Source organism: Bacillus rossius, chromosome 18 (assembly GCF_032445375.1).
Source record: "Bacillus rossius redtenbacheri isolate Brsri chromosome 18, Brsri_v3, whole genome shotgun sequence".
Classification (NCBI taxonomy): Eukaryota; Metazoa; Arthropoda; class Insecta; order Phasmatodea; family Bacillidae; genus Bacillus; species Bacillus rossius.
The window spans coordinates 29,596,197-29,610,387 of NC_086345.1; the positions used below are offsets into that span (position 1 = coordinate 29,596,197).

The 14,191-nt window shown below is 43.0% G+C and overlaps 1 protein-coding gene across 4 annotated transcripts in view; it reads right to left on the reverse strand.

The window, feature by feature from the left end:
- Nucleotides 1–1,748: 1,748 nt before the first annotated feature.
- LOC134541267 (phospholipid-transporting ATPase VD) overlaps nucleotides 1,749–14,191 on the reverse strand; it is a 62,752-nt gene continuing 50,309 nt past the window's right edge. For 3 of the 4 annotated variants that reach the window (XM_063384559.1, XM_063384560.1, XM_063384558.1), the window contains exons 20-21: nucleotides 9,901–10,041; nucleotides 1,749–5,518 (exon numbers count right to left, since the gene is read on the reverse strand). In XM_063384559.1, the coding sequence (XP_063240629.1) occupies nucleotides 5,461–5,518; nucleotides 9,901–10,041 (199 nt within the window). In that variant the 3' untranslated portion in view covers nucleotides 1,749–5,460. The remainder of the gene's footprint in view (nucleotides 5,519–9,900; nucleotides 10,042–14,191) is intronic. The other variant, XM_063384561.1, reaches the window with a different exon arrangement.

Below are 14,191 nucleotides of genomic sequence, written 5' to 3' on the forward strand. Positions count from 1 at the left end.
GGAGTATTTTTATTTGACAAGATCATGGGGAAAATGTACCAAGTAGTTAATTTATCTCAAATAAAAAAACAAACTAAATATGGTTGATGAAAGTATGTAAAAATTTTTAAACCAGTCTTGAAATGGTATTGTATACAACATATGTGTAAATGTTTTGTCATTTTTTAACGTACTGTGTGTTAATTGTTACGTCAAGAAAAACTAGGGGGGGGGGGGGGGGGCGCAGGCCCTGGATAGGTGCCTGGTATTGTGATTCATTTGCAAATTGTGTGTAAGAAAATTGTTTTTGATGTTAAGTTTAAATGTGAAGTAAGCTTAGAATCATCCTTATTTTTGACACGTAACATCTTAGCTCTTGGTATACAGTATTTAGTGGGAGAAATTTTATGAGTGCGACGCAAGCCAAATGGAAATGTGTAACAGGGAGTAGGAAGAAGCGCATGCATTCAATTTGTTTTGAGAAATTAATAGTACCACCTTGTTAAACAGAATTATATTTAGGTTTTAACAAGGTGAAAAATTTTTTTACAGTTTTAACCAAAAATAATACTTACAGAGTTGTAGTCATTTTAAAATTTTTAAATAACTTTTTCTGTGAAGTGAGCTTGAAAAACTATAAATACATTCAATAATATCAGTGCAAAAGTGATAAGTACTTATTTTTAACAACCAACCGTGCCGTCATGTTAAACAGAAATATAGTTCGGTTTTTAAAAGTAAAAATATTTTTTTCCATTTTCCCCTTATATAATACTTTAAAAAGATAAGAGCACTTACCTACTGGTAACTGCTTCCTGATGATGGCGACTGCAATGTCGACCAAAACGTCGGTGAATTATTTGCCAAGGACACGGCTAAAACCCAGAACCCAGCTACTTCATTGTGTCAACATGATGACAAAGGAGATAACAGAAAGACTGGATTAAGATCCGAAAGTGAATTGGGCATCAACAATTGTTTCCATGGAGAATATCAGGAAACGTAGTTCAAAATTAAAAAAAAGAATTTATAAAACTATAATGAATTTTGAATAAATTGCACTGCTCTAGGCCTCGCCATCACCATGCTACATGAAACACAAACTTTCACTTTTATTAATATAGATCTTCAGATTTTACTGTATGTATTTAATTACAATTCTATGCCCCAGTCAATTTTTGTGTCAGTATCAAATTGTTAAATATGTGCAAATGCAAGTTAAAAACATGTAATGGAAGCAGATAAAAAGAGATACAAACTTCACAACATTAATAAGATAATAATCAAATAGCCAATACCTTACAAACATTTTGTAGGTTATAATTTTATCCCTCAGTCAAAAGTTAAAGCTTGGGTAGCTTTTGACGCAGATAATTTCCAGGGCCTTCCGATTGGTTTGAGATTTCATGAACGATGGACTGGCGAGAAATGGAGTACGCGACAGATAATTGAAGTCTTGCGTACTTTAGAATGCACACTTAAAGTTCATTTTTCACTTCTCAACCAAGGAGCAGATTAAACATTTGTAAAAACTAAAAAACAAATTCTTCAATGTCCATTGTGAAATTTACCATAATTTTTTAAAATAACTTTTGTGAATTATATCATTTTTAAATTGTAAGGTTCCTTTTTATGCTTATGTATGTATAAGTGGATTGTGAAAATAAATACTTGGGTAATTTTAACAGCTTTATCTTGTATATAACCAACTTACTGAAACAGTGACAACTCAAAAAACAGGTAAAGAAAATGAATTAGTTAAATAAAAATTAATTTTTAAATTCGCTTTTATTTTCATTTAAAATACAAACAGAAACATTTACAGTGTTGCAAGGACCACTTCATGTGAGGGCTCGCGACGTGCTGACGCGCGCGGTCGATGTCCCAGGCCTTGTGCTTCATGTGCTGGGACATCAGCCAATACTCGATGCACAGGCACTCTGTACCGGGTGGTTTACAGCTCACGATACAAAACGCAATAACTAACCGGTCCCTCCGCAGGTTCGGAAATGAATTTTGCTAGACTCCCGTACTCTCCAAGCATGCTGTGTTCAGAGACCGGCTGCAGTTGTAAGCTTAGCACACAGTACTCTGGGTTGCTACATCGGTACTAGCACTACAGCAAGTGCATCTTACAAGCTAACAACACAAAATGTGCATTTGCGAACCAATGTTACAGGGACTCTATGCTTCCACCGTGCCTTCTTTCATCCTTATGTAATGCACTGTATTCACAAACTAACTGTACCCCACTGGAAAATATTGTAAACACAAACACAAAATGTTGACCAGATATTGAGACTTTTTTTATTCAAGAAAAAAATGCTTTTAAAAAATGTACACAATTGCTCCATTATTACCAGCTAAACACAGTTTAAGTACATATTTGGAAAACAAACTAATGTAGTGTTCCACTAAATTAGAGAAAATGTTATGTGTTTTCTTAACCGACTGCACTAAGCAGGAATGAGTACCATGTTTGGTTGCCAGATATACGTACCCGACCCATGACTTTGCTCCAGGGCATAACTACATTCCGATCTTGGGGGGCCAAATACCAGGAAATATTGCGATGGTGTTATCTGTAGTGGACAACAACATTGCAGATCACTGCCACGTCACTACCAACCAGCCGCGGCCCGCCATCTTATCGTCGTTCCCGTTACAAGTAACTATGGACAACTAACAACGTGCTGCACCTGTACCGTATTTCCCAGAAAATGTGAACCCAAACTTTTTGATTATGAGTTTACGAAAAATACTTCATGGAGTTGAATTGCAATTCAAGAACAGAGCACGTAAAATTATTTACAGTTTTATATTTACTAGACCTTTTCTGGTGCCACTTTTAACAGTAGAGTGATTTACACGGTCTCTTTTGACACACCAAGAGGTAGTTAGACAAAAATATTTGTGTTTTATGACTAATTTAGGAACCAAAGAATGCTGCAATGTAGGATGGATACGATGGTCGCCCTGGAGGTGGAGAGAGAAGGGGAAGGATCCGAGTGCTACCCTCTCTCTCTGTCGCGTTTGTGCAGGGGTTCAGGAGGCTCCAGACGTAAGTGGAATAAGTGACGCAGTTAAGAGGCAGAGTGTGTAGATTTTTAGATCGTTCCCAATGGCAAAATACAAATTTGCAAATTATAATACAATCCTTTTAGTTTCAGCAATTTTGGTTAAATATAATATTTTTAGGTGAACACGGTATTAAATGTTAGATTAATGTAAGATGCAAAACAACATTCTAACTAAAGTGTTCTACAAAATTATTGGAGTCTCGTATAATTTTCGGGATTCCTCCTGTTGGGTGTGATGTGGGCCTGCGAGTTGACCACCGACCACTCTTCATCAAGTGTACTACAATGAGTGAGACTGCACTAGAATAAACTGGACCGGCGTGAACTGCACTGATTTACCAAAAAGAAACCCAACGACGGGGATTGTCATCAGTTAGTGGTGTAATATATACGTTGACTGAACACACGTGGCCATTGTAAAGATTTCTACATACACACAGTTAAAACTTCTCAATAAAATCCCAACTAAGAAAATTTTCTGAATATTAAGTTAAAATAATTTAGTACCTGACTTATTAAGACATTCAATTTTTCCCTTTTAATAAATTTTCCTTGTTAATAAGTTTAAATATTTAAGTACCTGAGAAACTTCCTAACAGGGATTTACTTTAATATAAATCACAGGGACATTTTGATTGGCTAGTGTAAACAGGCAATGAAGGAAGCGAATAGCTATAAGTCTACATCGTCTTCTTTTACGCTGTATTGTGAATTCACTGTGATTTTATGAAACGTTATGCTGTTGCCACTGTGCACGCATATAAATTAAAAAGTCAATTAGTAAGTAGATGAGAAAAGCATTACTTAGGGCAGGTGTACACTTAAAATTCACTTGAAAGGAAGCAATCCGGAGTGTACTCCCAACACGCGCGATTTTGCAGTAGCGAGCACAACAGTCACGTGAGCCCTGCTGGGAAAAATCCATCTCCCAAGCCGCATAAGCTTGCTCGTGAGTTCACAGTGAAGTAGGCCTTGCCAATAAATTAAAAAGGAAATAAAAATTAACAGATAATATGTAGATACAACTAATGAAAAAAAAATATTATATACTGAAAATCCCTTACTTTTAGTTAAACATACACATTTAATTTCATAGAAAAACTATGTCATAAATAAAATAAACATTCACAAGTACAACTTGTACGACAAAAATATGAATAACGAATGCCAAACTGAAGTGAAAGTTGACAGCAATTGTGTACTGAAATATTTTAACACTACCAAACCTCCTAAAACAGAGTATATACTATTACCAGAAAGCAAACGAAAATACATAATATTCTTAAATAAAAATTTAAAGGTACAAAGTCATCAAAAATGATTCAAGTCTGTAGAGTTCATGAAAAAAATTAAAATATTTTCACTTTTAGTCTTTCAAATTTTTGAACTGTTAGTTTTCCAAGAATTATTTAATGGGAAATGCCCAACAGCAGAACGTGAAAATGGATAATGCAATAGTTGACAGTGAGTGTGTGCATGTATGAGCGAGCACAGCATTACTGTGCAGCTTTTACCTGTGTTCTGTAAGAGACGACACATTCCTGTTGGCAGGCGTGTCACCAACGCTTCACTATACACATCAAATATTTATGTAGCAATGAGCTTAGCACAGACTTCGAAAAACAACAAAAAGTTAAAAAAATATACATTGAAAAGGTTGAAACAAAACAGCAATATTTGGTAATGCATCAATTTAAGTCACGCCCATGCACACACACATTGAGGATTAATTAAGCGCAAAACATAGGCACAATATTTCTCAAATAGCAAAAAAATTTAAAAAATAAATTGTATGAAAATGGTCTTAACTAAAGTTATGAGTGGTTGATATAAACCTCTGACAAAATCCAATTTCTTCACTGGATCTATGCGCACAAGTCAACCACATGTTATCGATGGTTTAATGCAAAATAAACCACCACTTCTGACATACACCTTATCTAAAATGCAGTTTATAAGCTTCAAAAAAAAAAGTTATAAAAATAAAAACAATAAAAAAATAAACCAAAGTGCACTAAAAATAACGGAGAGATCAAAAACACATTTTAACTATTTCAATATAATATTATTTAAATAACACTATTTACACAGTTTTTAAAATATATCTCGATATGCACACGTTCAACAAGAGCGACAGGCAAGCGACGCGAAGGCAGCAAGGCGAGACACAGCTACACGCACAACAAATACGCTCATGAGAAAGTCAGCTACAGCTATCAAACAAAACAATGAATAGTCTCAGGAACATAAGGAAACTTTGCGTTTCTCTTTCGTAGCAAAAAATAAACTCTGGATGGAGCCAGCACGACTCCGAAGTGCCAGGCAGACCACTTCACGCCGACCATGCGCTCCTAAGTCTTGGTCCCAGCAACGTTCACAGCCAATGGCATGCCCTCGCTCCTCAGCCCACGACGGTCAGCGAGGCATGGTTCCCGTCCTTCGGTCCGTTCTCTGCCGCTCTGCAAACACCACGCGCCACACGCCGGCACTCCAGACAACAACACCTTAACCTCTCCAACCACAGGCTTGAGCTGGCAATGTTGTCTGTACTCCTAGTCTCCGGATAAAGGCAATGTTATCTGTACTCCTAGTCTCCGGGCAAAGGCAATGTTATCTGTACTCCTAGTCTCCGGATAATGGCAATGTTGTCTGTACTCCTAGTCTCCGGGCAAAGGCAATGTTGTCTGTACTCCTAGTCTCCGGATAATGGCAATGTTATCTGTACTCCTAGTCTCCGGATAAAGGCAATGTTGTCTGTACTCCTAGTCTCCGGATAAAGGCAATGTTATCTGTACTCCTAGTCTCCGGGCAAAGGCAATGTTGTCTGTACTCCTAGTCTCCGGGCAAAGGCAATGTTGTCTGTACTCCTAGTCTCCGGATAATGGCAATGTTATCTGTACTCCTAGTCTCCGGATAAAGGCAATGTTATCTGTACTCCTAGTCTCCGGATAAAGGCAATGTTATCTGTACTCCTATTCTCCGGGTAAAGGCAATGTTATCTGTACTCCTAGTCTCCCGATAATGGCAATGTTATCTGTACTCCTATTCTCCGGGTAAAGGCAATGTTATCTGTACTCCTAGTCTCCCGATAATGGCAATGTTATCTGTACTCCTAGTCTCCGGATAAAGGCAATGTTATCTGTACTCCTATTCTCCGGGTAAAGGCAATGTTATCTGTACTCCTAGTCTCCCGATAATGGCAATGTTATCTGTACTCCTAGTCTCCGGATAAAGGCAATGTTATCTGTACTCCTATTCTCCGGGTAAAGGCAATGTTATCTGTACTCCTAGTCTCCCGATAATGGCAATGTTATCTGTACTCCTAGTCTCCGGATAAAGGCAATGTTATCTGTACTCCTATTCTCCGGGTAAAGGCAATGTTATCTGTACTCCTAGTCCCCCGATAATGGCAATGTTATCTGTACTCCTAGTCTCCGGATAAAGGCTGCGCTGCATATGAACCTACAAGCAGCTGTCAAAACTTTAAGACTTTATTCCCTTTTGTTTTGGCATTAACTTTATTTCAGAATATGTAGTATACTTGAAAAAACTATTTGGGCTTTGGGCCGTCCCGTCTCATCAAGTGGTGGCCGCCTCAACACGTCTGAAGGACAAAGAGTGTTTTGGTGCCTGAAGGACCGGCCTCCGCCACTCCCGTACGACAGTTTCCTTCTCCCACTCACCACCCGTACCGGCTCTACAGGACAATGTTCATGTCTTGGTTAGAGCATATACTTGTGTAAGCCCTCACCTGCAAGAAAGTTATTTCTCGAATATCACACACAAGATAATACCATTACTTTTCATCACTGAAACACCTCAAGTAGTGTGTAAATGAAATCAAACAATTTGCTTTGACAGAACCCAAAACAATATCTAAGCAAAATATTTGTCACGTCGTTAACAAACGAGAGCAACTGGGCACGCAGTCCAGGCTATCATGAACACAGTGATGCCTCTGGAGACACAGTGTTTGTGCTCGCGACCACTCTCACAGGCAGTGGCTGTTGGCGCTACTGTGAGAACATACGCCTGAGTAGAGCTTGGCAACCGACCTCTGGTGACGTCCATGCAACTGGCCACCCGCTGGCTGCATGTAGAGGCACCATTTACGTTAATCAAACTCACTGATGATTAGATGACTGAAAGTATTCAGCAATTATTTGATATTCATGAATAATTAGATACTCTATTCAACATTTCAAATTTTATGGTATATAAATATTTTTTAAATTATTTCTTCCCAATGGATATGCATACACCATGTCACCATGTGGGATTTATTTTAATAAAATGTAACTTGTATACAGCTGAGACGATTTATTAAGAAATTTAGATTTTCTTTCTGCAATATTATTTGGCATTTGCATATTGTTTTTATATTTAACAAATAATCAGTACACATGATTTAAAATTATTAATAACACACTTCATAATTTTTTATGAAAGGTCCAAGAACTCGCCTGTGGAGGTATTTACAACTCGTGTTCCCCCACGCCATACCTAACCGTCCAACCAACAAGGGTGTGATCAATTACGTTGATTTAGTCAAGGATAATGTCTAAATATCAGATTTTTAAACATATGTTGGCATTGTGCATTTTGAAAGTAAAGTTCCTCTAATGTAGCTATCTCTTTGCTATCAAGATTCATAACACAAAAATTTGTTAAATTTTATTAATTCCAGAAATCATCCTTGACTAAATCAACATAATTTATCATACCCTAATCGGTTTTATGGTTAGATATAGCGTGGGTGAAAAAAGAAATGCAGTCACCTCCAAGTAGTGAGTTTTTGGTCATTCCATAAAAAATTGTAAAGTGGGTAAGACCTGCAAAAGATATACTTTTATGAAAATTGAATATATTAAATTAGTCAAATTTGTAAATTACAAATAATTTTTGCCTTTCATAGTGAGTCTCTTTGAAATCGTTAATATTTTAGTCCTAATGTCCAAATTCAAAATGTAAATAAGATTTTTCTATCATAAAGCAACTAACATGAAGACAACTGAGAACCAAAAAACATCATCAGTGTTTTTTGAGCATTAGGTTTAAATTTAGTGTTTTTCATACTTTTTTTTCAAAACTTAAGGCCCTTTGCATCAACTGAAGATCATATGTAGGGTTTTTTTCTTTGATTATTTCATTGATTAGAAGGCAAATAAGCAACTTTTCAGCCATATTAGAATTCAACACTCAAAAAATCAATTTTTTTGTCCCACCCTAAAGTACGAGTGTTTGTATCCAAATCCACAATCAAGGATGCTGCCTTTATGGAAAATAAAACCACGCGACACGTAGACCTCACGTTCACGGTCGCCAGCCCAGGTCATGCCCTCGCTGCCACGGCAGCGTTCCCTCGACATTGTTTGCTGTCCATTACAACACATGGACAAAAGTAGTTTTCAACCAACAGTAATTCACGGTTTGAAAAAGAATAAGGTTAGTTCCAAATGATAGCAGCTTAATATGTTCTCTGAATGTCCCTTGCACTGGGGAACACAGATTTAAAACATTATGTTGTACAGTCTGTCGCTGTATTGTCCAAGGTGGTTGTCTGTATTCACTGTTCTTGTCACACTGTCTCATCACTGTCAGTCCATTGGATTCATCTCTGGTGTGATTATAATTCCTTCCACAGAATTATTTAAGCTGCCTGTGCATTTAAATTTTAACATTGGCTGATTTTGGCTTGGTTTTCTCTGTGCGTGTGTTTTTGTTTGTCTTTTGTTTGTCCATTCTTCAGGTTTTCTCTATTACACAGTGTAACTAGCAATGGTCGTATATGCTCAACACGATGTCTTAAAACTAGATGCTTGATATCACAGAGAACTAAAGAAGCCACGGTTAGTGATGGGACTTGCAGACAAGAGGTTAGAAGCAATGTGCAGTAGGGAAGGAAAACCAGCCACCAAACTGCATCAGCTACGTTCCTGCAGCGTGTAACCTCGCACCTCATGCCACGCACCGGACATCCTCGCAGGCCCGCCCACAGACATGGTGATTGGGTGCAGGGGGGAGGGGGGGGAACCCACCACCAAACTGCACCAGCTGTATTACACTGCAACTTACTGTCTGAACCTGTTACACCACCACCCAAGGTGATCCCGGCGAGAAACCCGCGACTGGAGCCTGACATTGCAGTGTGTCAGCGGGGTGTCTCACGGTGCTCTCGCTTCAACACGCCCGTTCGCTCCGTCCGTCACAATCATCTCATCAGCTTTCATTGCTAACAGTGAGCTCAACGTCAACGAGGTGTTCAGCTCAGTTCATCAATACTTCCACAACAATTGCATTCGTTTTTCAGAAACACACTTCTTTGTTAACTGCTCTTCCTCCCTCTGCTTATCACTGCCTACTTCTGCACTACATTGTTCCTCCCCTCCTTGAGCCTTGCGGTGCCCCCGGGCACATGCAAGACAAGGAGTACGAGCGAATGGCCTTATCTCCCGCTGCCAGGGAGGCTGTGCAAGCCCACCTGACTGGTCACTAGCCAGGTGTCACTGTTGCCCTCAACACACCAGACTGTGCTCGGCTCCAGCCACGGGGCTCACGGGGGGGGGGGGGGGGGATCTCCAGTCAGCCGCCAAGCCTGGCTCACTGCACTGGCCGACCTCTGGCCGAGACTGATCTCAGTCTAGCCACAGCCGAGCACGCGCGCACACACAAGTAGTACAAGTGTGTCGAATATATAACAACCTTTTGGTGAGTGTAAATGACCAATCTAGTGTGGCACGACTGCACAGTAGTCTCAGTGCTGGGAGCCAGGCTCAGCCCCAGTGCTGGAGGTGCGACGCTACAGGAACGCTCTACTGCACGGAGGGGCGGGCGGCGGTACCTGAATATCGACGAGGTGGACGTGGAGCGCGACCACGACACTAGGAAGTCCTCACCTCGCCGCGCGGCCTGCCGGTAGTCCAGGACGGCCCTCGTCACGTCCCGCGGGAAGAGGCATGTCTCGAGGCAGCGCCACACGAACCTGCAACCACGGCTCCCGTAACCACTGTGCAGTATCGCGTGCTGTGCCAAGTGGCGCAGACGACTTGAATGATAGGGACAGCAACAAGGCCCTCACAGTACCAAAATACAAGTCTGCATGCTAATAATAATAATAATAATAATAATAATAATAATAATAATAATAATAATAATAATAATAAACCAAAATTTCTTACAGAATTTATTTATTATTTCATTTGGTTTTATTATATTTAACGATTTGATTTTTTTTTAAATTGTTTTGTGTTTCCTTAAAATTAAATTTATCAATGGCCAAAACATTAAAACTGTTAGTGAATGAGCAAAAGCCAAAGTGAATATATATACAAGAAAAAATAATGAACGCCTAAGCAGTTACAGTTAAAACACTGAATTAATCAAACCAATAGAATTATAAAATACTTTTGTCTACATTCACAATATTACTCAGAGAAACTATCATTTTTGTCCTAATTACTAAAAAGTAAATATGGAGTACGTGATTTCAGACTAGCTTTCATTCAAACCAAACGTAAATAATTAGTATCAGCTAAACGAGATAGCTTACATTAAAATATCAACTCATATAGATATTAAATGTACCGTTATCAAATCAAGGAGCATTTTATCTTCTCATAAAAAATAAATAATAAGATATTTCTTGCTATATGCAGGCCTCTAGGTTTAGTTCTATTCCTCAATCTGATTTTAAAGAAATGAAATAATTTTACTCCTATCACACCTTGAACATTATTGTTAATAGGACCCATCACTCTGGTAAATATTCAAGATTCATAAAAAAACCATGTAAACTTTTCTTATACAAGGTAAAAGACCAGCCCAGTTGATAATAGGACAAGTTGAAATGCAATTTTCTGTTAGTTTTGATTTTCTCATTGAATGCATTTACACAGTTTGTCCAACTTGTAAACACGATTTCCACACAAACAGTACGTGAGAGAGAGGAGAGGAGATAAGGGTGCAGTAGTGTACCTGGGCAGTAGCGCCAGCACCACCAGCCAGTACATGAGTAGAGGAGGTAAGGGTGCAGTAGTGTACCTGGGTGGTAGCGCCAGCACCACCAGCCAGTACGTGAGAGAGAAAAGAGGAGGTAAGGGTGCAGTATTGTACCTTGGCAGTAGCACCAGCACCACCAGCCAGTACGTGAGAGAGAGTAGAAGAGGTAAGGGTGCAGTAGTGTACCTGGGCAGTAGCACCAGCACCACCAGCCAGTACGTGAGAGAGAGTAGAGGAGGTAAGGGTGCAGTAGTGTACCTGGGCGGTAGCGCCAGCACCACCAGCCAGTACGTGAGAGAGAAAAGAGGAGATAAGGGTGCAGTAGTGTACCTGGGCAGTAGCGCCAGCACCACCAGCCAGTACGTGAGAGAGTAGAGGAGGTAAGGGTGCAGTAGTGTACCTGGGCAGTAGTGCCAGCACCACCAGCCAGTACGTGAGAGAGAGGGGAGGAGGTAAGGGTGCAGCAGTGTACCTCGGCAGTAGCGCCAGCACCACCAGCCAGTACGTGAGAGAGATGAAGGAAGAGGTAAGGGTGCAGCAGTGTACCTGGGCAGTAGCGCCAGCACCACCAGCCAGTACGTGAGAGAGTAGAGGAGGTAAGGGTGCAGTAGTGTACCTGGGCAGTAGCGCCAGCACCACCAGCCAGTACGTGAGAGAGATGGAGGAGGTAAGGGGCAGCAGTGTACCTCAGCAGTAGCGCCAGCAACACCAGCCAGTACGTGAGAGAGTAGAGGAGGTAAGGGTGCAGTAGTGTACCTGGGCAGTAGCGCCAGCACCACCAGCCAGTACGTGAGAGAGAGTAGAGGAGGTAAGGGTGCAGTAGTGTACCTGGGCGGTAGCGCCAGCACCACCAGCCAGTACGTGAGAGAGAGTAGAGGAGGTAAGGGTGCAGTAGTGTACCTGGGCAGTAGCGCCAGCACCACCAGCCAGTATTGAGAGAGAGTAGAGGAGGTAAGGGTGCAGTAGTGTACCTGGGCAGTAGCACCAGCACCACCAGCCAGTACATGAGAGAGAGTAGAGGAGGTAAGGGTGCAGTAGTGTACCTGGGCAGTAGCGCCAGCACCACCAGCCAGTACGTGAGAGAGAGGGGAGGAGGTAAGGGTGCAGTAGTGTACCTGGGCAGTAGCGCCAGCACCACCAGCCAGTACCTGAGAGAGGGGGGAGGAGGTAAGGGTGCAGCAGTGTACCTCGGCAGTAGCGCCAGCACCACCAGCCAGTACGTGAGAGAGAAGAAGGAAGAGGTAAGGGTGCAGCAGTGTACCTGGGCAGTAGCGCCAGCACCACCATCCAGTACGTGAGAGAGTAGAGGAGGTAAGGGTGCAGTAGTGTACCTGGGCGGTAGCGCCAGCACCACCAGCCAGTACGTGAGAGAAAAGAGGAGGTAAGGGTGCAGTAGTGTACCTGGGCAGTAGCACCAGCACCACCAGCCAGTACGTGAGAGAGCGTAGAGGAGGTAAGGTTGCAGTAGTGTACCTGGGCAGTAGCGCCAGCACCACCAGCCAGTACGTGAGAGAGATGAAGGAAGAGGTAAGGGTGCAGCAGTGTACCTGGGCAGTAGCGCCAGCACCACCAGCCAGTATGTGAGAGAGAGTAGAGGAGGTAAGGGTGCAGAAGTGTACCTGGGCAGTAGCGCCAGCACCACCAGCCGGTACGTGAGAGAGAGGGGAGGAGATAAGGGTGCACCAGTGTACCTCGGCAGTAGCGCCAGCACCACCAGCCAGTACGTAAGAGAGATGAAGGAAGAGGTAAGGGTGCAGCAGTGTACCTGGGCAGTAGCGCCAGCACCACCAGCCAGTATGTGAGAGAGAGTAGAGGAGGTAAGGGTGCAGTAGTGTAACTGGGCAGTAGCGCCAGCACCACCAGCCAGTACGTGAGAGAGGAGAGGAGGTAAGGGTGCAGTAGTGTACCTGGGCAGTAGCGCCGGCACCACCAGCCAGTACATGAGAGAGAGTAGAGGAGGTAAGAGTGCAGTAGTGTACCTGGGCAGTAGCGCCAGCACCACCAGCCAGTATTGAGAGAGAGTAGAGGAGGTAAGGGTGCAGTAGTGTACCTGGGCAGTAGCGCCAGCAACACCAGCCAGTACGTGAGAGAGAGGAGAGGAGGTAAGGGTGCAGTAGTGTACCTGGGCAGTAGCGCCAGCACCACCAGCCAGTACGTGAGAGAGAGGAGAGGAGGTAAGGGTGCAGTAGTGTACCTGGGCAGTAGCGCCAGCACCACCAGCCAGTACGTGAGAGAGAGGAGAGGAGGTAAGGGTGCAGTAGTGTATCTGGGCAGTAGCGCCAGCAACACCAGCCAGTACGTGAGAGAGAGGAGAGGAGGTAAGGGTGCAGTAGTGTATCTGGGCAGTAGCGCCAGCACCACCAGCCAGTACGTGAGAGAGAGGAGAGGAGGTAAGGGTGCAGTAGTGTACCTGGGCAGTAGCGCCAGCACCACCAGCCAGTACGTGAGAGAGAGGAGAGGAGGTAAGGGTGCAGTAGTGTACCTGGGCAGTAGCGCCAGCACCACCAGCCAGTACGTGAGAGAGAGGAGAGGAGGTAAGGGTGCAGTAGTGTACCTGGGCAGTAGTGCCAGCACCACCAGCCAGTACGTGAGAGAGAGGAGAGGAGGTAAGGGTGCAGTAGTGTATTTGGGCAGTAGCGCCAGCAAAACCAGCCAGTACGTGAGAGAGAGGAGAGGAGGTAAGGGTGCAGTAGTGTACCTGGGCAGTAGTGCCAGCACCACCAGCCAGTACGTGAGAGAGATGGAGGAGGTAAGGGTGCAGTAGTGTACCTGGGCAGTAGTGCCAGCACCACCAGCCAGTACGTGAGAGAGATGGAGGAGGTAAGGGTGCAGTAGTGTATCTGGGCAGTAGCGCCAGCACCACCAGCCAGTACGTGAGAGAGAGGAGAGGAGGTAAGGGTGCAGTAGTGTATCTGGGCAGTAGCGCCAGCAACACCAGCCAGTACGTGAGAGAGAGGAGAGGAGGTAAGGGTGCAGTAGTGTATCTGGGCAGTAGCGCCAGCACCACCAGCCAGTACGTGAGAGAGAGGAGAGGAGGTAAGGGTGCAGTAGTGTATCTGGGCAGTAGCGCCAGCAACACCAGCCAGTACGTGAGAGAGAGGAGAGGAGGTAAGGGTGCAGTAGTGTATCTGGGC